The sequence below is a fragment of the Doryrhamphus excisus genome, linkage group LG17, assembly GCF_037039965.1.
Source record: "Doryrhamphus excisus strain RoL-2023G ecotype Guam linkage group LG17, RoL_Dexc_Guam_v1.1, whole genome shotgun sequence".
Lineage (NCBI taxonomy): Eukaryota > Metazoa > Chordata > Actinopteri > Syngnathiformes > Syngnathidae > Doryrhamphus > Doryrhamphus excisus.
Genome location: NC_136373.1, coordinates 8,362,468 through 8,389,032, shown reverse-complemented (window position 1 = coordinate 8,389,032; position 26,565 = coordinate 8,362,468). Strand labels below are relative to the sequence as shown.

At 42.3% G+C, this 26,565-nt stretch overlaps 2 protein-coding genes across 12 annotated transcripts in view; both read left to right on the top strand.

Moving 5' to 3' along the window:
* prdm16 (PR domain containing 16) overlaps positions 1 to 21,232 on the top strand; it is a 199,079-nt gene extending 177,847 nt beyond the window's left edge. For 4 of the 11 annotated variants that reach the window (XM_078798279.1, XM_078798275.1, XM_078798276.1 and 1 more), the window contains 13 exons: positions 5,159 to 5,261; positions 8,083 to 8,284; positions 8,364 to 8,529; positions 8,690 to 8,843; positions 9,583 to 11,254; positions 11,378 to 11,465; positions 12,943 to 13,115; positions 13,239 to 13,316; positions 14,160 to 14,329; positions 15,017 to 15,188; positions 16,997 to 17,254; positions 17,618 to 17,798; positions 18,791 to 21,232. In XM_078798279.1, coding sequence (XP_078654405.1) covers positions 5,159 to 5,261; positions 8,083 to 8,284; positions 8,364 to 8,529; positions 8,690 to 8,843; positions 9,583 to 11,254; positions 11,378 to 11,465; positions 12,943 to 13,115; positions 13,239 to 13,316; positions 14,160 to 14,329; positions 15,017 to 15,188; positions 16,997 to 17,254; positions 17,618 to 17,798; positions 18,791 to 18,925 — 3,552 coding nt within the window. In that variant the 3' untranslated portion in view covers positions 18,926 to 21,232. Of the gene's footprint in view, positions 1 to 3,929; positions 4,320 to 5,158; positions 5,262 to 8,082; positions 8,285 to 8,363; positions 8,530 to 8,689; positions 8,844 to 9,582; positions 11,255 to 11,377; positions 11,466 to 12,942; positions 13,116 to 13,238; positions 13,317 to 14,159; positions 14,330 to 15,016; positions 15,189 to 16,996; positions 17,255 to 17,617; positions 17,799 to 18,790 lie in introns of those variants that run through there. The other 7 variants (XM_078798283.1, XM_078798280.1, XM_078798281.1 and 4 more) reach the window with 5 other exon arrangements.
* Positions 21,233 to 21,871: 639 nt separating this feature from the next.
* On the top strand, positions 21,872 to 26,479 carry tprg1l (tumor protein p63 regulated 1-like). The gene is made up of 6 exons (XM_078797816.1): positions 21,872 to 22,243; positions 22,372 to 22,463; positions 23,243 to 23,293; positions 23,368 to 23,493; positions 24,868 to 25,021; positions 25,704 to 26,479. Exons 1-6 carry the CDS (start codon positions 22,016 to 22,018, stop codon positions 25,896 to 25,898), a joined length of 846 nt encoding a protein of 281 aa, XP_078653942.1. The 5' UTR covers positions 21,872 to 22,015; the 3' UTR covers positions 25,899 to 26,479.
* Positions 26,480 to 26,565: the final 86 nt, after the last annotated feature.

The following is a 26,565-nucleotide window of genomic DNA, read 5'->3' as shown; positions in this document are numbered from 1 at the left end:
TTCAGTCGTAGTGAGAAAGCAATCCGACCTCGGTCTGTTCCAATTGCCACAACAGACATAATAGTAGCATAAGTCAAGGTAGGCAAGGAATGGAACCAATGGCTTACAAGAGTTGAACATGTATTCATTTGCTTGTATCTTGAAGAGTGGAAGCTCTTGAGGGAAGACCAACTTCACTTTTAGCAAAGATCCGGTGCTGCAGTATTTCTACAGTTAATGGTTGATTTATAACCTTTGCGTCTTTCAACTTGCGGCTCCTACATCTTCCGTGCACACAGCTGTTTCCAGTGCTGGTTTTAGTGTAGTCCAGGCTATAGTACAACAAAACAGTAACAGTTAAAAAAAACAAAGAAAAAAAATCCTACTCACAAACATTAAATCGGACCTATTATTCTAATTTTCAGCCTATTGAGTTATGGACTGCTATAGAGCAGCTACACATGATAACCTGCATAGACCCCTTTTTAGATCTTTCAGAATCTGCACCTATTCCAGCTGTATTTCCTTAGATTTCTAAAACAGTCTGTTTTCATTTATTCCACCCACGGTCCAACCACAGGCACACCCACTCCGGTCTGATTGGCCACACTCTCAAGCCCTACTACCACTTCTTAATTATGTTGCTATAGGAGTTGATAATAAATGAATAAACTCTTTCGAGAGCTACTTGCTAAGTGGTTAGGAGCTCCTGGTAGCTCATGAGCTACTGGTTGGAGACCCCTGACTTACCATGTATAAACTCAAATAGTGGTAATGTAGGTCCGTGTTTATTGAGCACAGAAAACACACTGCAAGTAGACTAGTTATGTTATGTTGTTTAGGCTATAGTTATGGGTACGAATGTCTGATATTGGCTTTTTGCCGATCACTGATATGCCCATATAGTCCTACTGTCAATTTCCAATATCAGCTGAATGAACATATCTGTGTTGTGAAGCAAATGGATAGAGCATCAGCATTTAGCTTGTCAAGGTGGCCGTAAACAACATGTGACATTTGTTTCAAAAGTCAACACAGTGGCTAGTTAAATTTTTTTTCATTTTTTTTCATTCTTCAGTCCAGTGAAGAAAATCAAGTTTCATAATTTTCATGTAGACCTAGCAATCTTAGTGCAGCAGCAGTGGCAAAGCCAGAAATGTTTCAATGTGGGGGCCAAGGTGAGACCATTAGTGACTCACATAGTGATGGAAAAAATGTTCACTTTTTTTGTTCACTTTAAAGCCTGGTACAACCAAAGGCACATTTTCACAAATACAGTACTGACCACAAAAAGTTGAATCCGTGGTTTTCTTGATAATGACCAAAATCATTTATGTTCTTACATCAATAGCTATGGCATTACACTGCAAGAAACATTGCTTTTAGGCATTCCACGTTGTCGAGTTCATTGTATTCTTCAGCTAACACACTTGTTGTGGTACCTGCCATTACAATTAACAAGAAATTGAAGAAACAAGGCTGGTCTAATAATGTATGGTTTCTTCATCACACTACAGAATTAACATATTTGGCACCATCAGATTTGGATGACATTTCATCTACACGTAGATATTAAAATGAATTTCTATCCATATCTTGTCCTGAAGCTCCCATCCAGAAATTTGAAAGGCTTAAATCTGAGTTTAATACTGGAAGCAGTCTTATGAAGAGGAAAAGTCATCTACCTAAAAAACATAGTATATGGATGGATAGCTGTTCATGTTACATTAAGGTACCAGCCCAGAAAATAGGATACATTGGTATTTCCACTGTGCTCTAAGCTGAAGAGGTCACTGTCACTGCCACCATGACTGTTTGACTGGTCCAACAGAGGTATAACTAGTGCGTCACATAGAGAGTAGAATGTTCATCCAAATGCAAAAGAGGAGTGCAACTTGCCCCTCAAGATGAAATGTCACAGGACATTGCAATGCGACATGACAGTGATACAACACGAGCCAAATGCTTCCATATGACCGGCCTGTGTATGTTTTCACATTCTTGTCACTCCGCTCTTATTTGTTTCATAATCCCCGCCTGCATAGCCGGGTCCTCCTCGCGCCTCGCTTGCCAGGGCCGCCTGTTCCTCGCTGCCCTTTTGTCTCCTTTCTTCGTCGTCTCCGTCTTGACTTGCCACCTGTCACTCTGTCACACTGGAGGGGACCGGCCAGGCCAGCGTGGCCATTTAAGCTTCAGACATTTGCAAAAAGAAAAAGGCAGCAAGTAAGAAGGACGACACGGGGGCCTCCGAGATTGACAAGCACCAATTGGCTGGTGACACCAACCTGCCTAATCCTTTTTAAGATTTTCAAATCAGTGCCCCTGCCACTGTCGCACAATGTCACATAAAAAAAAAAATGCTGCACCATTGAAAATTGCGCAGAACTACTAGACCCAGTAAAGGTCATGTGCTTTGTTGCTTTTTGATGTGCTTTGCAGTTTGTACCTTGCAAATGGCTTTGCCTTTGTTTTCCCAGCCCCAGTTATGAGCCCATCATTTATTTACACACCACAACATGCAGCCACTCACTGCTAAAATGTGGTTTTTAACAGCATGTTCAGTCATTTCCCTTTTCTGCTCTTTTTCATGCACAATGAAAATATGTGCACACTGCAGATTTAAGCAGGGGCCTTTAAAAAGAAAAAGCAAGTATTCCTTTTTTGGCTCACTCGTGAATGCAACATAGTGAATAATTCATATTCCTGTACATGAATTAATTTATTTACATGCTCACGCATGATTTCACACTTAGCATGTCTTAAATGCACCCATAAAGATGGTCCACCAAGGGCTCTGGTGAAAAGTGTGTGTGTGTGTGTGTGTGTGTGTTCGTTCGTCAATGATGGGGAGGTTGGTTAAACTGTGAACCTCGTCCCCCCCTTACACTTTCTATTCACGCCTTCATCTTTCTGCTGGGGAGTGCGACTCATCGGCCCTTTCTACCCCTGGATGGATCCATCAATAGGCAGTCACTGTGTGTGTGTGGGGGGGGGGGGTCAGTGAATGTGTGCGTGAGCCTGAAGTGGGGGACCTGACGCTGGCATTGATCGATGCGACGTCTTTCCTCTGAACACTGGACAGGGGAAGAGGTCAAGACAGGTTGCAGGCCCCACTGTATAGAATCCACTCATGTACCGAGTGGAAGGGGGGGGGGGGTGTATGTTGTACCATTCCTTTTTAAACGGCCAAATTTGTAATTGGTGAGCAGTGAATTTACAGGATTATATTATTTCTCCATAGTAATTGGGCAGCACAACATGTATCTATTCTTTATGACAAGCATATTATATAATAATATTATTTTATATTAATATATTATTTTATTTAATATTATATTATTTGACCTTTGTAAATAAAAATGTTTTATACAATAAAATCTACAATCCACTTGACTATTTACAAATGTTGACTCTTGAAGTTTTAATTAATTCTCATTTTATTTGGTTTATTTCAACTTTTTTTTTACCTTCAATAACATTTTCTCTCTTTCAGTATTAATTATACAGTATATATGTATATATACAGTATATATATATGAATGCACATTTTAACAAAATCTAGTATCTCATTTAAAAGCTAAAAAAATAATCAAAACGTTAAAACAAATAAAAGCACTAATGTTTCTCCATTCTGTTTTTCCTCCTTAATTGTGATTACACGCGTGTACAATTCGCCTTGATTCGTTGGCGTGTGACAGCAACTTTGTGACAGCGGCGTGTGCAGGTCACCCAGGTTGGCTTTTATCCATGATGGACATCAATATTAGATGCATGCGGCTGTTGGGGACTCGGACGTGCGGGGAGGGGTCCTCGGTGCTTTGGCTGGAGATAAGACGAGGAGGAGTGGCCGGCGGGGGGACCAGAGAAAGAGAGAGAGGGTAGGGAGAGAGAGCACTGGGGCCGTTAGGAGGAATCCCTAATAGAGAGAGAGCGAGAGAGAGAGAGAGAGAGAGAGAGAGAGAGAGAGAGGAGACTCATCTTCGTCATCATCATCTTGAAGGACTCGGGGACTAGATCAGAGAAAAGTCTAAAGAAGTAGCAGCGGCAGCAGAATCATCACACGACCACCTTTGCTTTGCATCGACCAGCCGGAGGAGGAAAAGTCATCATCGGACCCGAGCACAGCGCTGGGACGCTCCGGGACGCTCCGAGACGTCCCGTCCCCGGCTCCGTCAACTCCGGTAGCCCGCGGTATACGTGGACGTGGAGGTGGTGGTGGTGGAGTAGCGAGTATGGGTTGTGTGGCCAACTCCACCGGGACCGACGTGCTCGTACAGCTGGAGGCTCTCCGCACCGCCGCGCAACTTTCGCAACTCTTTCGTCTAACGGAGAAAAGAAAGGTCAGATCTCAGTCAGGAACGGAGCTACGGTTAATAGCAATAATAATAATAATAATAAATAACAATAATAATAATAATGCTACAAATATTAAAGTGGCATGACAACTTTATCTTCCAACTCTTTGGAGTTAGTCCCTCCGGTGTGTGTGCGCCGGGGTGGCTTGCTGGGGACGACCTCCAATTGGCATAGAGCTCCCCCTTGTGTCCATACATGGCATTGCAATCTGTCGGCGACCTAACGGCTGCTGATCTTGGAATAGGGATTCGTTAATTGAGGCTATAAGATGTATGGATCGCTACATTTCTGATGAAAATTATGATTAGGATTAATCATGCATTACATGTGCATGCGTTGACTGTATTTGTTTAGGCTATTATTTTATGGTAAATGTATGGTCAAATATGCAAGTTTTGTCCCTCTTCTTTCGATATTTTCATGACCGCATTTAAAGTGCCATAAAAATAATGTTGATTAATGTTGATTAAAAAATGTTCTTTTTAAATTTGATACTACTGTCGTTTGTTGCGGCGGTAAATCTTTGTCATAAATGCACATCGGTTTTAATTTAATACATAATACATTTTCTTCTTTTGACATCTAAATTCGTTTTCTTTATTGTGACGTGTGTTAATAAATGTGTAAGATGCGTTTGCGTGTGGTCTCATTTATGGAAATCGTTTTAATTGCAGCAACAACAAAGACAAAATGTTCATCACAGTCATGTCTTATTCTCATACATTTTGAAATCCTGATGAAATCATTTCAATCTAATATTCTAACAATAATCAAAATAAATAGAGAAAATGTATATTAAAGAATCTTTTTCTTTCCTCCACAGATTTATTATAAAAGTGTCCGGGACATTGAGGCAGGGGAGGAGCTTTTAGTTTATATGAAGGACGGCATTTTCCCGGAGGGATCCATGGCACCCAATTTACAAGGTAAGACTAATGCGACTCATTAGTCCATTTTTTAAACAAACTCTATCCTGCAAACATGTTCCTTTTCGCCGCACATGGAAAACACACTTCCTACACTTTCCTTTTACTTTGGAAAACTACTTTATTCCAATCATAAATGATTCTAAATCATTTTATATTTATATTTTAATAACACTAAAATTTGGTATTTCAGCTTGTTAAAGCGAGTGAATTATTAATTAAAGGAATTAATTAATTGTCAGTCTATGAAATCAAGCCCAGAAATAGAGTTTATCATTGGAAATGATATTTAATCCTTCGAGATTTACACCTGTTGTTATTCGGATATCTCGACTGGTTGAAATGTTTCCATTCAAAAAGATGACGATTAAAAATGGCCCTGTTGTTGTTTTATGTAGTTCTTGTCATGCATTAATACACGTGTATAATAATAACAACGTAATAAGATAATAGGACATTGCAGTTTTATTACATGCTGGAATAAGTATGCAAATATGTGATGCCGAAGGGGTGTGTGTGTGTGTGTGTGTGTGTTGGTGTGTCTAAATCATGTGTTCAATCCCTCTGAGCATGTATGCGACACAGTGTTTAAATGATAAGATATTGAAGAAAAAATCAAAGATAGTGTATGATGATAATCAGGGGCGTCACTAGGTTCTGAGGACGGGGGGGCTTAGCCCCCTGGAGATGCACAGAATATGAATGAATGTAGTAGACATTGAAAAAAAATCCCCAAATCCAAAAAACAAATAACAAGAACCAGGATATAACTTTCCCACTTTTGGACAGATTTAGTAGAGATACTCAATTGTTTTAGGCCACCATTAAATGTACACAAGTACACACAATCTACACTGCAAAACCACTGCTCAAGCTCTGCAACCATTCTGTCCAGTGGACAGTCATCAATTATATAATAATTATTATAATATTATTCATTATTATTGCTATCATCATTATTCTTCTTCTGATTATTATTACTTGTAGTAGTAGTAGTAGTAGTAGTAGTAGTAGTAGTAGTAGTAGGCTAGTATTAGCCTCCTTATTGCTTATTAGCTTGCTTTTGCCCGATTATATAAAATTTGTCAGAGATTTTTTTGTTAAAAAAATCAATAAAAAAAATGTAAAAATCAATTTAAAATATCCAATTATTTAGGGGGCCTTAAGAACATTTTAGGGAGACTGAAGACCCCCTAAAATAGGCCTAATGATGCCACTGATGATGATTTTAAAAAGGAGGGTTGGCTACCTAATTAATGAAGAGCATTATTTCCTCTGTGTGTTTATCTTTGTGGCATTGGATGTCGAGCCCTTGAGGAGTCCCCTGAGACAACCCCCCCCCCTCCAGATTAGCTGTTAAACTGCACATAATTGTACTTCCAATCATCTCCCAGAGAGTCATTAGGCTCCTCTTTAAAGCCACCACCAGCTTGAGGAGGAAAAAACACGCATCCGATGCACAGGAGTGCATGAATGTGTGACCTTTTTCAAGCATTTGTAAACTTAAAGGCATTGTTGTGCAAGTTAGTCCTACTTTCCTGGGGGGGCAAGGGGAAACCAAATAGAGACTGTGCGTGAAGCGTGTGTATGCTGGAGCCAAAGTGGTATTTAGTTTAGCATATGAGCCCAGTGTAATGGCCCATTGACCAGCAGGGTCATTAATCCTCCTCCTCATCCTTGTTGCTAAGTTAATACTCTTTTAATGTGCCCGAGAAGGTCTAGCTGGATAAATGGTCAAATGGGTGAAGCATGCATTGTAAGCCAGTGCAGATAAACTCATTGCAATGATGGATGGCTGTGAACGTTTTAGGGTGGCAGGTGGGTGCTGTCGGCGCTACCTCGGCCCTGCGTGCTTACCTCTAGTTCCTTGAGGCTCATTCTTTTTTGGAAAATGCCCACATGCCCACATGCACACTCCTCGCGGCCGTACACAAAGAGACTCCACTGGGCTTCCTCCCACCCCTTGAGCTGTTGAACTTGGACACGCACTCAGGAACTTGCTATTGTACTCGAAAGGCTGGCTCCAGCTTTTATGCGTTTGACCTCGTTGGTGAGAAGTATTGTAAAGGTTATCAACATGGAAGGGAAAAGACTGCATGGTCCCTATTGTTTCCCGCCTCTACTCTTGCAGGCCCACTTGAACTGAAGAAGCAATTAACTGTGTTAATGAAGGCTATGTTTCACTGCTAATTGATTTCCATTTTATGCAAACGTCAATGAAGGGTTGTTGTTTTTACCACTTAAATACTGGAGGAGTTCATTTCGATGTAAGTAACACAGAGAGAGGCAATAGATCTGTATTGCTGTGAGAACGATGGACTGTACATTCAATGCTACATGGAAATCATCCAAAATTATTCATACACCGGACAAAATTTGAGTTAAAGTCTTTTTTTTTTGGTTAAGTGTGTGTGAACTAAGATGTTACATTAAGACATCGTCATTAAAAATGCTTTTCTATCTTTGAAAGTAATGTATAGAATTATGGATGTGTAGAAAGACACATGAGTAAATGTAAGATTAAGATTAAGAGATTAAGATATGCCTTTATTCGTCCCTCAGTGGGGAAATTTGTATTGCACCGCAGAAAGAGTACAGAGTCAGTTAAGCAGTACAAAATACACAATATAGAAATACAGTATGTAGATAATATGAAACGAGATGAGATATATGACCAGTCTATACACTGAGATCTTGTTAGAGAGTTAATATGAGGCATAATGGAAATACTTCACATGTAATGTTATTGTTTAATAGCTATAGCTACTGCATTGACCACAAATCTCCAATGGTGTGTTTTTGTGTGGTTTTGTGCATTTAGATGAGCAGATGTACCGTTGTGAAGACTGTGACGAACTGTTCTCATCAACACTCGAGTTGCGTCGGCACCAGAAGTATTCATGCACCAATGTCGGCTCCATCTTTCACACCCTGAGAGAAGACTTCAAACAGGAGCGGGAGGAGAGTGATGAGCCCGTCCACGAGTGTAAAGACTGTGAGAAGATCTTCCCAAACGAATACAGGTAAATTCTACTCCTACGTTCTCCTTAAGTGTCTGCAAATGTGCCATTGGGTTAATTTTGCTGTATTGTGCGCATGAAGTCTGGGCCAACATATGATAGTCCACACAGAGGAGAGGGAGTACAAATGTGACCAGTGTCCCAAAGCCTTCAACTGGAAGTCCAACCTCATCCGTCATCAGATGTCACATGACAGCGGCAAGCGCTTTGAGTGTGAAAATTGTGATAAGGTACAGCATACCCGGCACGTAAGTGGTGCACTGGACACACAGGCTTTTTACCTTTTTTATCAGTTATATTCCTAAAGAGATCCATGCCATGTGTAGATGAATATCACCGTCATCTGGAACTTTATTGGTGCTGTGAAAGTAAAATATTCATATGTCTCTACATTATTTTGCGTTTCAGGTGTTCACAGATCCAAGCAACCTACAGCGTCACATCCGTTCCCAACACGTGGGGGCGAGAGCTCACACTTGTCCTGAATGTGGCAAGACCTTCGCCACCTCATCCGGCCTCAAACAACATAAACACATCCACAGCAGCGTCAAACCTTTTATCTGTAAGTCTGAGTCCTGCATGTTTTTTAATGTCTTCTGTGCACACTTGTAATGGTAATGGTAATGGTTTTATTTCATTTGAACATACATCAGTTTACAATTGAATGCATCACATAATCAGTTCACAGTTCCACATGTCCAAAAGGAGTAGGAAGAAGCAAAACTTATTAAATCCTACCCCTCCATCTGGTACTTTTACAATCTGTAACTGTTCCATTTGTTCACTTCCTGCTTTCCTAATATAGTTTAAGTATTTTTTATTTTATTTTATTTTTGTCACGTACCGAAGTACTCGGTGATATGACCATCCAATGACATAATGGGTACCATAGTAAGTGTCAATATAGTGATATATATAGCACATCATGACTGGTTCAAGACTCTTCATCCTTGTATTTAGCAAACATCAACTGCTTGTATTGTTTCTTGAATTGGCTCATCGTTGTGCATTGTTTGAGGGTCTTACTCAATGCATTCCATAGTTTGATTCCACATACTGAAATGCTTTTTAACGTAGTCCTAGCATATAAGTGTTGTAGTTTGTAGTTTTTAATCAAATACATAAGTCCTCATCAATGATCTAGCTATCTGACCAATACAACCAATACATTGTGCAAATGACTAAAATGGATGTATGCTGTACCTTTAACTTGTACTCCAATATCCATTCCCATTCATTGTATGTGTTGTGTATACTTTGGTTTACACAGTTAGAGACAGTGTTAAAAAGGGTTTAACCAGGCCCTGATGGGCTGCCTCTTCTTGTACCCCCAGGTGAGGTTTGCCACAAATCCTACACCCAGTTCTCCAATCTCTGCCGCCACAAGCGCATGCACGCTGACTGCCGTACTCAGATAAAGTGTAAGGACTGTGGCCAGTTGTTCAGCACTACCTCCTCCCTAAACAAGCATCGCCGCTTCTGCGAAGGCAAAAATCATTACGGCTCTCCAACGGGGATGTTCAATCCCGGCATGAGTTCCAGTCCCATCATCGCCAAGGCCAAGTCCCACCATCCCCACCTTCCTGGTCTGAACCAATCAGGTTTAGGCTTCACTGACTACTTTCCTTCCAGACCTCACCCTCATGCTGGCTTGCCCTTTCCGCCAGGACCTCATGGTTTCCCATCCCTCCCTCATGGTTTCCCAGGCATTTTTCCCCCATCACTGTATCCACGACCGCCATTATTGCCAGCCAGTCCTATGATGAAGACGCCCCTCGGCAGCGGCAGCCAAGAGGTCAAGCTGCCTCAAAGCCCGATAGATGGGCCTCCACTGTCATTGGTTAGCTCCACAAACAGTAATGGAGGCAACAGTATGAGTGTGGCCGAGGACAAAGACAGTGACACTAAACTGGATTTTTCCTCTGGTGGAGAAGCAAAGCCTAAATCCAAGATGGCAGACATTTCAGATGGCAGTGACCTTGAGGATGTTAACACCACAAGTGGGACAGATTTGGACACGACAACTGGTACGGCCTCTGGCGACGGTTCTGACTTGGATAGCGATGGAGATAGTGAACGCGAGCGAAACGGCAAAAGAAGGAAGTCTTCTGTTCCCCTATCGAGTCAAGATGGCCACCAGTTAGACGACCCAAGCGGCACAGTGTTACCAGTCGTGTCCAGTTCAGGGAATCTCTCCATGGATCTCCCCTTTTTATCCTCTGCATCAACGCAGCACTCTTTCTTCCCGCCGCCTGATGAGCAAGCCCTCCCGCCCACCACCACGAACGCCAACGCGGCCACTGATTCCATCAAAGCCATTGCTTCTATTGCTGAAAAATATTTTGGTCCAGGTTTGATAGGCCTCCATCAAGAGAAGAAGATGGGTCCCATGCCCTACCACTCTATGTTTCCCTTCCACTTCCTACCCAATTTCCACAACTCCATCTACCCATTTAGCACCGATCGAGGTGCCCTCAACTCTGGCCTGTTCTTTAAGGGTGAGCCTAAATCGCCGCGTGAGCAGCTGCAAAAGATGGTTTCCGGTGCTCTTGGAGCTGCTCCGGTTCCTACAGGTGAATCACCGTGTGATCTCAGCACAAAGCCCAAGGAGAGTAAGTTATCTCCTCCAACTCCTACTAACCCCTCAAATCCAAGCCATCGCACTGGGAGCAGCAGCGGTCCTTCGGTAATATCTAGCAGTGAAGAACAACCACTGGACCTCAGTATTAACAGCAGAAGCCGAGGGGATCATAACGGCGTGGCAGCTGAACCACACAATCAGAAGAACCAAGTCTACGGAGTTGGAAAAGGGGTGCAGATCAAGGATGAAGCTCCTGGTTTTCCACATCCCCATTCCCAATCGCTGCATCAATCCCCCATCGCACCTCACCAGCAACCACAAGCACAGCCACACCAACCACCGCCTCTCCACTACGCCAAACCCTCTGCCTTCTTCATGGACCCCATCTACAGGTATTTCTGCTCCGATTAGACCACCGCTACTATCACACAAAGGTTCTACCAGTAGAGAGCAGCGTTATTGGTTCAACTAGTTCTGACCTTGGTACGTAACCCTCTGCCTTGTTGTTGGTCCAGCAGGGTGGAGAAGAGGAAGCTACTTGACCCTGTAGGAGCTCTGAAGGAGAAGTTCCTCAGGCCCTCGCCTCAGCTTTTCCATCCACAGGTAGAGTACATCTACACACAAAACTTGCCTCCCACGCTGCTCAAACTTGAATCGATAGGATTCCACGCTGGTGATGTTATTTTCTCCAGGGCTGTATGACTTCTTCCTTTGTTTATTGAATGGCGCCAGTGTTCTTTGTCACTTCTACCTTTTTCTGGAAGACACGGCCTGCTCTTGCGGTCCCTTTGATAATCATTCACATTGTTGTACTGTCCCCAGGCCCTCGCTGCCTGTACAAATCCTGATTGTGAATAATGATAGGATGAATGCTCATTTTAAAAAACAGAATACTACGCATTTGAATGGTAGCAAAATGCCTCGCTTGGCTAATCTTAGTCGTGGTATTGTTTGCGTAGTGGGGGCCCATAGGCCTGCTAATAACTCAACCCCCTCTAAATTTTTCTTTTTTTTTCTGTGTCGGGCTGGCTGGCTAGATAATAGCACCACGTCCATCAAGAACATCCTGTGTTTGTGTCCAGGAGAATGAGGGGCTCTTGTTGGGGAAACGGTTTAATCTGGCCTGGAAATCTGTGTTCTCTACCAACCGTGACTTCGCAATGCACACATTCTGCAAACACGCGCAAACATGCTGCAAATATGTCATATAGTAATTATAATGACTGAAATTGTCACTGGTTTATGTTAGCAAGCAGCAGTCGTGACTATTCCGGCATCAGTCACCTAGAAGTGAATCAGCTGGTTTTCACTCCTTTTTTGTCAAATCACTCATGAGAAAAAGCCTGCCACGCTCACCCGTAGTAATCAGCTGATCTCACTCACCAGCCAACTTCTTGACTTCTATTATCAGTTAGAACGCCAATATAGTGATAACCCAATTCATCCTAATGACCTTATAGGATGTTTTCCCTTGGTCAAAGCGTCTTAGTCTCCTTATTGTGTCTACGCACGTCTCAGCCAAACAACGATTCAAACACAATGCCACCTCTAATTCTGTTTTATGACGAAACCACCTCCCTTGACCCCCTCCCCCTTACCCCCCACCCTCCACTTGTTCTCAGACTGCAACTAAACACATCGAGACAGAGTGTCTGTCTCTGTGTCTCTTGGCAAAAATAGGAAGGATGTAAGCTGTTTTTGGCAAATAAACTCCTGCCTGCAAAACTACCCACCCCTTCTCTCCACCCCCCACCTCCACCTCCCACCATTGTTCACATGCTTCTTAATAGGGAAGCAGAAATCAGTTGAGGGTATCTCACACTTTAGTGTGCAGCACCATATGGAACACTTGAATGTCTCATTTAGGCAATTTGTTGGCCTGGTAAGAAGGGAGGATGAGGATGGAGAACAGAAGGAGCCAAAGGTGAATTTATGTTGGTGTACTGTACATACAGCAGAGCTTGATGCTGGTATAGTTAAGGTGCCCCCCCCCACCCCCCCAGTATGTGGCTTAATTAATTTAGAGGTAATGGTATGCAGTATATATCTCTAAATATATCTCCTCCCCATATCCCTGCAGATGTCTGCCATGGAGAACATGACAGAAAAACTGGAGAGCTTCAGTGCTCTAAAACTGGACGTGCCGCCCACCTCACTGCAACATTCGGCTCACCCGCTCTTCAACTTCCGCTCGCCCCCACCTTCACTCTCGGACGCCATCCTCCGTAAGGGCAAGGAGCGTTACGCCTGCAGGTCTGTGCTGCCACACCACATTATCACTTTTTTTTGTGTGTGTTGCAGTAATGGTGTTATAAATATTTTTGTCTGTGTTTGTCTTTCCCCTTTTTGCTTTTTTGTATCCATTCTCTCATGAAGGTACTGTGGGAAAATCTTCCCCCGCTCGGCAAACCTCACCAGACATTTGCGAACGCACACGGGCGAACAACCCTACAGGTATTTGTAGTCATTTTTATTTATTTTGATCAAGCATTGCGGTCTGTCTGGTGTATGGCTTGGATTTAGGGCAGTAATAAGTAAATGCATCATTTGTCTTTGGGTGAAAGGCGGGGTACCCCCTGGACTGGTCACCAGCCAATCACAGGACACATATAGACAAACCATTCACACTCACATTCACACCTATGGACTAATTCATTCATTTATTCATTTTCTACCGCTTATCCTCATGAGGGTCACAGGGGTGCTGGAGCCTATCCCAGCTGTCTTTGGGTGAGAGGCGGAGTACACCCTGGGCTGGACGCCAGCCAATCACAGGGCACATATAGACAAACAACCATTCACACTCACATTCATACCTATGGACAATTTGGAGTTGCCAATTAACCTAGCATGTTTTTGGAATGTGGAAGGAAACCAGAGTACCCGGAGAAAACCCACGCATGCACGGGGAGAACATGCAAACTCCACACAGAGAGATGGCCGAGGGTGGAATTGAACCCGGGTCTCCTAGCTGTGAGGTCTGCGCGCTAACCACTCAACCGCTGTGCAGCCCCTATTGACTAATTAGGATCTCAAATTAGCCTACCATTCAAGTTTCTGGGACGTGGGACGAAATGGGAATGAACTCACACAATCACAGTGAAAATAATCCGACTCTACACAGAGAGGTCGACATGTGCTCTGTGATTGACTGACCACCATTCCAGGGTGTACACCCCCTCCAGATACAAGCTCACCCTTGAGCCCATTCAGGATGGTGGTAGAATATGAGTGACGGTGCTGACATGTAAGAAAAGCAGAGATATTGTGAGCATTGGTGTGTGTGTGTCCTGGCAGGTGTAAGTACTGTGACCGCTCATTCAGCATCTCGTCCAACCTGCAACGCCACGTTCGCAACATCCACAACAAGGAGAAGCCCTTCAAGTGTCACCTGTGCAACCGCTGCTTCGGTCAGCAAACGAACCTGGACCGCCATCTCAAGAAGCACGAGCATGAGAACATTCCTGGTATGAGTCTCTCCTCGTCGCTCCAAATAGAGACTCCATTGGAGTTCTTTAACTAAGCCTTGTTAATAGACTGACTAACGAATAGGTACACATTACCCATTTGGAAAATATTAAATCTTGCCCTTAATAAATGTTTAGTGAAGTGCGGTAAACAAACATAAACATAAAAGTGGGAAAGCCACTTAATTCAAGAGTTTGCACTTACTTTTCCTCCTACATTGCCAAGAAAAGCCTTTTTATGCCTCTTAAGGAAGTCATACGTTGGCTCCTAACATGATGTTTTCATGTGAATTGAACACATTCATTGAGGAGATCTATTTGTCTAACATTTAAAAATGTTACTCATTTTATTCTCCTCATTAAAATCCTGTTAATTGCTGTGACATCAGCACTTTTTTTTGGGAAAAGAAGAAAATATGTTATTATTACACTTCATGTAACATACAGAACTATACAGAAATTCTGCGTAGCTCCATGTCTGAGCAGCAAAGTAAAATAACACGTTGATAATTTGCTGTTGGAACAGCAAGATGAGAGTATTGCCTATAACAGCCCTCATGATATTAGACATTTTCCTGACTTTATTATTTAGCATGTTTCTAGTAAATGTTAAACTAAACGTCTACTGTTTTCCTGCGTGTGTGTTAATGTGTACGGATGTGTATGTCTGCACACTTTCCCCATCAGTGAGCCAACAGTCTGGGATGATTTCCAACTTAGGAACCACCATCTCCTCGCCAAACTCCGAGCCAGACAATCATGCACTTTTAGATGAGAAAGAGGACTCGTACTTCTCCGAAATACGTAACTTCATCTCCAACAGTGAGATGAACCAAGCCTCCAGCTCCACGGATAAAAGGTAAAAAAAAAACAAAAACAAACATATAAAACAGTGCACTTTTGTATACTGACATATACTAATGACTCAAGTAAAACTGAAAATACATGTTTCGGAGGTATAATGTACATTCCTGTGTTTCACCTAAAATACTTTTATCCAAAATGTCCCATTTAAAAGAGTTGTGGTGCACCACAGTGCTATCATAGTATACGTATATACATATAGTACCTTCGATATACTGTAGGTATGCTGCTCTTCACTGACCTTGCAAACAAGCATCCACACCGTTTTTGTAAGAAATCAGAGTCGTCTTTCCCAAGGGACGCTGAGGCAACACGGCTAAGTTAGGGTATGAACGAGTATTTGCATCCCTGCGTTGCAAATAAAACCGAGCCAGTCCTTAGGTTGATTTCTGTGATTTGAGAACTCGGCGTTAGTCCCTCGTCTGGGACTGAGATACAATGTCTGCACCCAATTGGGAAGAGATCGGCTGATGACTGAGGCCCACCCCCTCCCATCCATCCCTACCGTCTGCCTGCCTGCTAACCCAAACAGCGTACTGACGTGTTTAGACTAGATGACAAAGCCCAGGGCCCCCCCACCCCACGTCAGAGCATGGACTTTTTCCCAGCTAAGCAGCCTGGCAATTTGATTATAGTGATATTTAATCTAAATTGAAAGAGGAGTCCCCTTACCCATGTTTACCCACCCGCAGTGTATGACCTATTCCTATCCCCATGTATGCCCCCCCCAGAGGTTATCCTGTCTTACTTGATAAATGTCCACCATGTGGCCCAAAAAAGGAGAAGGGGTAACTTTGCTGTCCCACCGGAAATTATATCATGAGCCATGTCATGTGGTCTGGGGGTGATGGAGGGGGCAAGGGGGGGTTGGCTGGAGACTGTACAGATGGCAGCTCATAATACTTTTATTCACACCATTGACTGGATGTCCCACCATTGCACACTAGTGAGCATCTCCTGCTGTTTATTTATTTTTTTGAGGAAATATTCAATTAATCATGTGGGGGGGGTGAAAAGTGCCTTCAGGCAGACTGTCAACACCCATGTTGTTTGTGTGGTCTCAAGAGTAGTGGTGCTTGCACCGTCAAAATAATAGCTATGCTTTCTTTCTCTTTATTTATCCGTAAACATATGAAGGCATTGCTAACGCTGACAAATACTGGATGATGTCATAAATAAATACTTTGGTGCCACGTTACTGTGATGGTACTTTCACTTTATACACTGTAGGATGATAGTGAAGTTATAAATTCATCACAATAGTTCTTAATGTTATTCAGTTTTCATTGCAAGTCCTTCAAGAAAGTTTGTCAATGAGAGAAAGTGTTTGCATAATACCTTGAACAGAATTCATAACACGCGATCATGAAGTAGTATCATAGTCACAAAGTCGGAATTCCCTAAAAAAAAATTGGTGGTGGAGCGTGGACCTGCCCAGGCATTGGTCATTTGGTCCAGTGCACCACTGTGCGTAGCCAATTCCGTAATTTGGACTGCACCGAGATGTGCATGGTGGCGCACCAGCGAAGGTGCGCTGAAGGTGCGCTGAACGCTCGCCAGCTCCAACCTAAATAAAGGCTTGTCTTTATTTAACAGAATTTCAATGACCTACTGCTTCGGTGGCCAGACGATCGGCGTACTCCTAAATAAAAGTGTTGTTGACTGATAAACCCCATCTGCATAACAATATGAAACATATTTAAATAAATATGTGAAAAGTATATGAAAGTAGTAGTAGTAAAGTTCTAGCACCCGGCAACATATCTAACCTGTGTGACCTTTGTCCCCCCCCCCCCCTTGAAGATCTGACCTGGCCAATGCAGAGGAGCACCACACTGGTGGCCACAGTTTGTCCAACTCCAAGCTGGCCCTTCAGGGTCTAGAGGAGGAGGAAGAGGAAGTGGAAGGTGACGACGAAGAGGAAGAGGAAGGCAGCCTGACGGAAAAGTCTCAAGACGAGGCGCCTGAATCCCCGTCCCCCATTACAACACGTGTGTATGAAGAAGAGGAGGATGAGGAAGAGGCTGCTCCACTATCGATGAGCTATGAGCACTCTCGCAGGTACAGTTGTTTTCTATGATAGACATCAATCAGTACATACTAATACTAATACTTATCAATAATACACACTGAGAGGGTCCAAAATACTTTGTATTGTGTTGCCATGGTGATATTGGATAGACTTTAAAATTAAATAGAAAGCGTAAAGAGAATGTCTTTGTATCCTCCTGCTGAACCATTAACGCCTTCTACACTTGGATGTAGTTATCTTATTTTAATATTTAATCATCCTTTTCTCTTCCCTTCATACATCTAACCATTCCTTCTGTCTCAATGGCATTCCCATTCCATTCCAATGGTCTGTCCATTTACCGACCCCGCCGTCCATCCATTGTGCCATCTGCCAACCATCACCTCTTCCAGGTGTTTAGAGGAGGAGGGCCCCCTCCTGGACCTTGATGGTCTTTCTGGCTTTCCCAAAGGCCTGGACGGCTTGCGTAAAACAGCCGCTGACGAGCAACATTTTGACGTTAAAGACATATTTAACACTTCGCTAGAGTCGGACACCTTGAAAGAGAGCTTTTACAGACAGGCTAAGACGCAGGTATGTGAGAATATGGCGGAACATCTAGAATCCCTTTGTCACATCATCTTCACAGGATCCAAATTCTGCAAAGATGAAAGCTTTGAAATGTCCAGGCAATATTTTAAGTAACATTTTAACGCTTTTAAGTGTAAAAGAGGTTAATTACTATATAATAAAAGCTAAAACCAATGAAACTTGTTCCCAGTTTTGAGTTTGGAGGTGGAAGAGATGTTGAGGGACTGCTTGGGAGACAGGTCTCCTCCTCTTAAAGGAGAAGTGCACTTTTTTTGGTATTTTGCCCATCATTCACAATCCTTATGTGAAACACAAGACATATGAACGTATGAACACGAGTTAATATGTTAGCTCATTTGCCGGCTTTTACCTATTTACTTCTTGACTTTATTTTAGAGAGATGGATTTTTAATTCTGTTCATTCTGAACTGTGTAGAAAGTGTAGAAAATTGTCAAAACATGAAAACATATTTTGTTGTTGTTATTATTATTCCAACATACTCGCGACCCCAGTGAGGATTAGCAGTATAAAAAATGGATGGATATTATTGTCAACTTTAGCCATATTGTACTGAGCACTTTCCTACTTTGCTTTGCAACTTCCTGTTCTATGGTTAACATCATACTTTTCCTCTTTGCCATCAATAGTATCCTCCCATGGTAATATCACACACAAAAGGATTTTTTCTGGATTTTGTGTAACTTGAGAGGCCTATTTTCATTAAAATGGTGCAACTTTAGAGAAGCCACTGTAAGTTGTTAACCTTGTGGCCCCCTCAAACGTGTTTTCTCCCGATTAACAGATCAGAGAAGTACATGCATCGTTCGCGTTGCGCTTTGCTCTTTTATCAATCCACCTAACTTTATGACTGGAGCCCAGTTAAATGATTTGATGATATTGTACAGGCCGATATTAATCATAAAGAGCTGAAAACATGGCAATATAGTCACAATGTCAAACCAAGTAACTCAAATGCCCCGTATGTCTCTGCCAGGCTTATGCAATGATGCTGTCTCTCTCGGACAACAACCCTTTGCACGCGCCCTCCCAGAACTCTCTGGACGCTTGGCTGGGCATCGGAGGAGGACCGTCTGAGACGAGCAGCTTCCACCCGCTGAACCACATCTAAAAAGGAAAGAACGAGAGGAGATTGGCGTCGGCCTAGGAACCATAGGTTGGATAGAGTTGGACACAAGTAGAGACACCTTGAAGAACGGAGATTTCAGTGTCGCACACATTCAAAGTGTGCATGTGTGTGTGTGTGTGAGAGAGAGAGAGAGAGAGAGAGAGAGAGAGAACTGTATGTGTTTGTTTGTGTGAGAGAGACGGGAGAGAGGGAGAGACTCAGAAAGAAAGCACTGCTAAATCTCCTGTTGATGTGAAGGACATTACACCATGAATGCTTCTCAGATCCTCCCCGAGTCCAAAAAGCCAAACGAGTCTCACTTGGGAAGCATAGAGAGTCACGTGACACTCTCCAGACACTGAAATGACACCTCACTCAAGGTCCTGTTTGTGCGTGTATGAGAAGCCGAAGAAGAAGAAAACGCACTGCAGCATTATGACTGCATGTCCACAAGGGGGTACTGTTTCACACCAAGTGACACTAAGGAGGACCACCTTTGACTCCTCCTCCTCCCAGCACTTGTGACTGCAGAACCAGCGACAGAACCTCACAAAATATTACGAGAGGAAATGAATACACACAGACTGATTTTAGTGATTGTTTCCCATTTTCATCATCTGAAATCTCACACAAAAAGAATGAGGATTCCCTGCTTCTTCCTCTCATGTCATTTTTAAAAACAAAAATCATTTCCTTTGCATAGATACCACAGTATTGTTTCATTGTAGGCACCACCATGCTTAATTATTAATATAATTATTTTAGAGAAGGACCAAAATTGTATGATAATGTCGTATGATGTTCTAGATGTTCATATAGCAAGGGTGATGTGCCAAATAACCCATAGAAAATGTTTTTTTTTTTTTGTTCTCTGACAATCATTTCATTTCCATTTTGCTCCAATATATTTGATTTCACAAGTGTCCGTGTATGTATTTATTTAATTCTTTTGGGGGCGAGCTTGTTCAGTCATTCTATGTGCGAGCGAAAAAAAAAAAAGACCTCTTCCTTTTTGAAGGAAGAAATATCAGACAGAGCGAGATGGAGATTCAGAATCTCCACGCTTGTTGTGCCATCATGGAAAGAATTCATGAAATGTGTTGTTTTTATTTATAGTGGAAGAAGGTTGTAGTTTGAAATCCTCTTTGGCACTGCAGTGGTTAGTTTATTCTGTCCCATTTCACATGTATAAGTATTATTGTGGGGGGTGTTGAGCCCTGAAGCCACCGTTGATGTCAAAATGTGACATGACACTACCACAGTCTTAGCGTCTTGGCATAACTAACTGTAAACAAGCTCTTCAGACCCACTCGTCCACTGCTTCAACAGGCATTTGGCCTCAACCGAGTGCTCCCTCGTACATCCAAATTGTAAGCAGGATTACCATGGATGCTCCCATGACGTCAAACTCATTCCACGTAGTCTACAAAGTAGCTGGAGGGGTAAGAGTACTGTAGATCAGTGTAGCTGGACTTAAAGGAAGGAGGCGGTCATCCTTCTTCCTGCAGACTAAGATGTTTCCCAACAAAGGCCTGATGCTGTATTTTGAAGCTAGCACTTAAATGAAACCACATGGGTCCAAGCCATACATTGATTAGGCTTAGGTCTCGTTTCAAGACAGAAGGAACACTGTATAATTTTCTTTGGCTACACGAAGGACTGCTGCATCATCTCATTTTTCTAAAGACAGAAATCTCTTTTTTTCATATACTTTATGATATGTAAAGACGTGGGTTGCCTGGATGTTGTGATTCCCGTCATGGACTACTGTACTAAGGATGCGCTGTGTAAAGGCATTGAAGCATTCCATTGTTCCCACTTCAGAAAGTATTCTGGCAGATGGTCTTGGAGATATGTTGTCAATATGGTTGCTGTTTCCCCCTCGGCCCTTACTGTTACAGGAGGAAGAAAATGTAGACATTGTTTCTTATTAACTGTATAGTCTTTTAAAGATGGAAAACAATGGTGCATTTGTCCCGAAGGAAGAAAACACACAAAAAAAAAATCATGGAAAAATATGGGTTTTAATGGATGGTGCTTGTTTGTTTGGCTCTAAGTTGTATATTGCCTCCGTTATGTTTATTGAAAACAGACAAAAAAAGATAATGTGCATGACGTCTTTAGCAGTCATAATTACGTATGTCCATTTGTGAATTGTGTATCAAATGAAAAATGAGGAGGGGAAAAAAAAAGACAAAAAAGAAGAAATCCGTAGATGCACTTATTGTAAATGTGGTTAGGTTTAGTAGGTTTCAAGTTCTGGACTGCCTTACACATGTTTGTTTGGGCAGGAGAAGAGAGAAAAAAGACTTGTGGGAGACGACGTAATGAAAAACAAATAAAGCATTGTAGAATAATATTGAACAATTCTGAAAATTGCAGTTCTTTTGATGCTTGTGATTATTGAAAATGTACTTTAGAGAAATTTCAGTGAAAAGATATGACTCTGATGTTAATTCTGTAGAATAGCAATGTATACCAAATGTAATCTTTCCAATGCTATGAAGAATTTATACATGAAATTGATATGCAATAAAACCTGTGTGCTTTTTAACTGGAACGCCCACCACTCTATTATTATTATTATTATTATCATTATTATCATTATCATTACCATTATCATTATAATAATAATTATTATTATTGGTATTATTAGTATTATTATTATCTCTTCCGCGGAGATAGTAGAAGAGGAAATACAATACAGAGTCACTTCAATAATTATTTTAAGACAATTAAGTTTCGTGTTCCTTGAAGGTCATTGTATACAGTCAATAACATTTGTAGAACATAATAACATACACAATGTGTTTGATTTAGTATGCTTGTATGTTTACGTTGATTTACAAAACAACAAGGCAATACATTTTATTCTTACATTATTGTTTGCGCATGTACAGTACAGTATTTTATGCGCATGCGTGGTTAAACAAGTGCCGGTGTCGCTTTAAGACGCCGCTCAAAGGAGGAAGTGAAGCAAAGCACTTCCATTATCAAAACATTGGTGAGCAATGGGCGAATGTGCTTCCGGGAAATAATATTGTCTTGTGTCGTCCTTTTGAGGAGCTCCTCTTAACAACACACACACACACCATGCTTCAGCTGAACGACACAGTGGAGCCCGAGAGTCCGGGAGCCGCAGTTCTCCCCCCAGCCGAGTCCGAGGATGGGGTGGAGGTCGCCTTCACGCCGCTGGGGGCCGGGCGGAGTCTGGGGGAAGGAGCTTCTGCAGCCTGCTGTGGGCCGTTGCAGACACTGACGCCTTTTCACGTACACAACCCCACCATGCAAGCCAAAGTCAAGGACTACTTCGTGTTCAGGGTAACATATTGTGCAGCAACATGGTCTGTTTATCTACTCTAGCCATGCAGTAGTATTCGTTAAGAAGGGTGGGAAACAAACAATGCGGGTGTTGGTGTTGATGCTGACGTGGTCCATGTTGATCCCAGCCAGGTACCATCGAGCAGGCGGTCAGCGACATCCGGACTGTGGCCCTCCCCTCTGAGGATGGGGAGGTGCTCAGTGTCTGGCTTCTGGCTCAGTAAGTCTGCTTCATATTATACACACTGTACGCCACATGTGGACTTTTACCATTTCCTACATGTTCTTAGAGATGTGACATGTTAAATATTTGGCGGAGGAAAGTCACTTCACACCAGGTTTTCATGTATTTCACTTTTTTACATTCCTAGCTGTCATACAAGTGTAAAAATAAGCTAAATGCTTTTTAAAGAGCGCTTATTGTGCTCATTTTCAGCCCTTTGTATCGAAAGCTTTCTAGATCTTCCAGAATCTGCACCCATTCCGTATGTGTGCGGAAGTATTTACGCGGCGATATGCTCAGTTGAGGCACAAAATCAAACCGCCTCCTCCAGGTTGGAATGGTGACACCGGCAAAGGTTGGCAGAACCTCAGAGCATGAATGGAAGCTAGCGTGGTTAGCTTAGTTTAGCATGATAGTGTGGTTGCTTGCGCGGCTGTCAGAGCCATCCCAAATTTCTTTCAGGGCTCACTTCCAAATGCGTAAACATCATTATCTGAAACTTTGGCATAGTTGAACACAAGAATACTACATTCTAACTATTTATAGGACAGAAAAGTGGAAAAGCTAAAATTAATTTTCATTAAGACTTCAGACATTTTCCTTTTTTAATATTGTTTTGATAAATGGCAACAGCATGCCTCTAAAGCACTGCTGAATCGCCCTTGAGCAAAGGATTGTGTGCAGTCCCGTGAGTGCATGCTCACAGAGTGCTCTTTGCCTATGTGGGTGTTGTTGTTGTTGTTGTAAGCAGCTTAACCTGCCAATCATGCTTGCAGAATAGACCACTGGAATAACGAGAAGGAAAGACTGGTCCTAATTACAGACCGGTAAGTCTGATACTTGAGATGTTATTATGTTGCTGAGATGTGATCACTCTGAAATTCACAGTTTTCATTTCCAGGTCCTTGCTGGTGTGCAAGTATGACTTCATTAACCTGCTGTGTCAGCAGGTCATCAGAATCTCACTCAACGCTGTTGATACCATCTCGGTGGGAGAGTTTGAGTTCCCGCCCAAATCCCTGAACAAGTAAGCAGCCTACCTTTTAATAAGAGGGGCCGGCTCCTGAAAGGGGTACCTAAAGCGAGACACCGTGAAGTATCACTTTAATGTATATCACTATACAGTTGTCCCTCGCTACATCACGGTCCGATATAAAAAAAAATCATTACATGTTTTGTGGTTGTTTATGGCCTATTATTAATCACAAACATGCAAGTTTAATTAAATTGTGCATAATTTGTCCAAATTAAGCATTTTCAAGTCTATTGATAATAATAATAATAATAAAATAACTCAAATACAAATACAGTACAAGCCACTGAAATACCATCTTGTGAATGTAGTATTCTACATTGGTCACTCGGCGTGTAACTGTTCGGGGAGACCACCACGGAAGCACCAGGCTTGAACAACCAAAATTCCCTCACAACGGGCACAATAATAACAACAATAAAAGTGGTTTGACATCACATGGTTTGCATGCAAAAGCTATATTTTCATTGTTCTAGTGCAGTAATTCCCAAAGTGTGGGCCTTGCCCCCCCTAGTGGGCCGTGGTGGTACTGCAGGTGGGCCATGAGAAGTCATTAAACATATGATTCATTTTTGCAAATATTATTTTTTAAATAATTGTTATTGTAAAATATTTATTGCACGGTTAAAAATAAATATTTACAGGCCGAAGTAATAACCTATTGAATATTTTAGGAACCTTATACAGTTTATGATTGGAACATAGCTCTCTGGTCATCATGGCAGTCTTGGATGCAGTTATGAAAAGTCTGAGAATTAATTAGATTAAAAGTTTGGGCTTCCTTTATCCCCCTGCTTTCATTTCAATCCTCAATCTTTATAATAATAACCCACCTCTTTAAATCTGTTTTTAATATCTAACTTTTTCTATGTAACTGCTGTGCCCCGCCCGCTTTTTCTCATGTTTTAACTGTGTATTAACGAATTAATGTTGTATTTTGGTGTGTCTTTTACTCTGTTTACTTGCTTTTATTCAACTCCATTCTTCTGTATAGTGTCTTTGAGTATTTTGAAAAGCGCTATACAAATAAATTGTATTATTCATTCATTCATTTTCTACCGCTTATCCTCATGAGGGTCGCTGGGGTGCTGGAGCCTATCCCAGCTGTCTTCGGGCGAGAGGCGGGGTACACCCTGGACTGGTCGCCAGCCAATCACAGGGCACATATAGACAAAATGTATTAGTATTATTATTAATAATAATAAGTTAAGTGCTCTGAGAACACAGCATTTCGTCTATGTACTGTTTATAGGGCAAAGGTGGACAGCCGCGGACATTTTTTGAGATTTTCAAGTGAGCCCTTAGTTGGTAAAGTTTTGGAACCCCTGTTCTAGCGTGTGCTGCTCTCAATTTGGTATATTCTTACAGACGAGAGGGCGTTGGTGTTCGAGTCCAGTGGGATAAGCGTCCTCGGGCCTCTTTCTTAAACCGCTGGAACCCATGGTCCACAGATATGCCCTACGCCACATTCACAGAGCACACCATGGCCCGCGCTGATGAGAAGGTGGCCTCCCTCTGCCAGGTACTCATATTTTATACTTGAGTACAACTCGCATAAAACTCTCACTCTCTCTCGACCTGAACGCGGTCTGTCATCAACAGAGCCTGTCGTTGTTGTGGCGTTCATGCAGCTTTCTGATTGTGGGTTAGGAACAGCGCATACGCCTGGCTATATCACTGTAGCTCAAACCGACCTCCACCATACCCAGTGCCCTGAGATGTTCATGTGATGGACATGGCATGATGCCATTGGCTGGACTAACAAAGCTGGCCTTCTTTGGGCCTTTACAAAGGCCTCCAATACCAATTTCAAGTTTCAAGCATTTTGGTCTGTTTTTTCACTACTGAAAGACAAACAACAGTGACAAGTGATACAGTCGTTCATTCATGGCCAGAAAGCATAAAAACAGATGCACAATCTAGTCTAGTCTAGTCACAATCCAGCTGCAATGAGCCGATTGTCTTCATTATCAAATTAATCTTTTAACAGAAAGCCTTGTTTGCCTAACTCAGATGACTCTTTGAAACACATTACTCCCAAAGATTCATTTTTTGTTGGCAACAACAGTACCAGTTTTAAATTTCTGATTGTATTTGGTCACTAATCTCCTTGATTTGCCTCACAGAAATGTTAGTCCACCCGCCCCTCCCCCATGTTCCCACTGCTTATCCATTTATTTATCATTTGTCATTCTTTGGTTCAGCTGGACAACTTTCGGATCCAGCTGGTGCAGGCCATAAAGAGAGCCCACAAGGAGCATCCCATACCCGGTCGGGCCAACGGAGTTCTGATCCTGGAGAGACCCCTGCTCATCGAGACCTACCTGGGCATCATGTCCTTCATAAACAATGAGGCTAAGTTGGGCTACTCCATGACCCGTGGAAAGATCGGTTTCTAGGGACATGTTCAAACTGGTCACCAGTCTTGGCTTTTTTTGGTGTTGTGTGTGCAAAGACAGACTCCACAAGCTGTTAAGCAGCTGAAGACTTGCATGGACTTTTTTTTAAGTCCCTTTCCTTCATGAGCTGCCATACTTGCATGGACCCCTCGAGTGTGTGGTCATGTGGCTTAAGTTGAAACGAGTTGTCTTTAGGTCTACTTCTTTGACCCTTAACTTTAAATACATTTTTCCTTGCAATGATGACGACATTCATGGCCAAGGATTTTAACGATCATGGTGTCACAGTTTTATGTCAAGTTACATGGCTTAGAGGAATAAGCGTTGCTAATAGGAAAATTTGAGATTAATGTAATATTCCTTACAATGGAAACAATAAATGACCTTATTTGACCTCTTCTCTTTATGGTTTGTGTGTTTACACAGACCAACAAAATCTCCATAGGGATCTCCATCTGCATGTGCTTTCCTATAGGTGTATCCCAAATAACACCCATTTCGACTATGAATTCCTCTTGTAACTTTTCCCCTTCCTATGGGGCAGTTTTTGGTCCCAGGTCGGGATCTCACGGCCTACCTCATGGTTTGCATATCTCAACTGTTTACCAACCACACTAATGATGGACTGCAGTTCAAAATATGAAAATAAGTAAATCAAAGTTGTTAT

Excerpts from the sequence above, each read along its gene's own strand:
- tprg1l (XM_078797816.1), top strand. The coding sequence starts at position 22,016 with ATGCTTCAGCTGAACGACACAGTGGAGCCCGAGAGTCCGGGAGCCGCA. Across the intron at positions 23,294-23,367 it reads CTGGTCCTAATTACAGACCG|GTCCTTGCTGGTGTGCAAGT; the intron begins GTAAGTCTGATA and ends TTTCATTTCCAG. Across the intron at positions 23,494-24,867 it reads CCGCCCAAATCCCTGAACAA|ACGAGAGGGCGTTGGTGTTC; the intron begins GTAAGCAGCCTA and ends ATATTCTTACAG.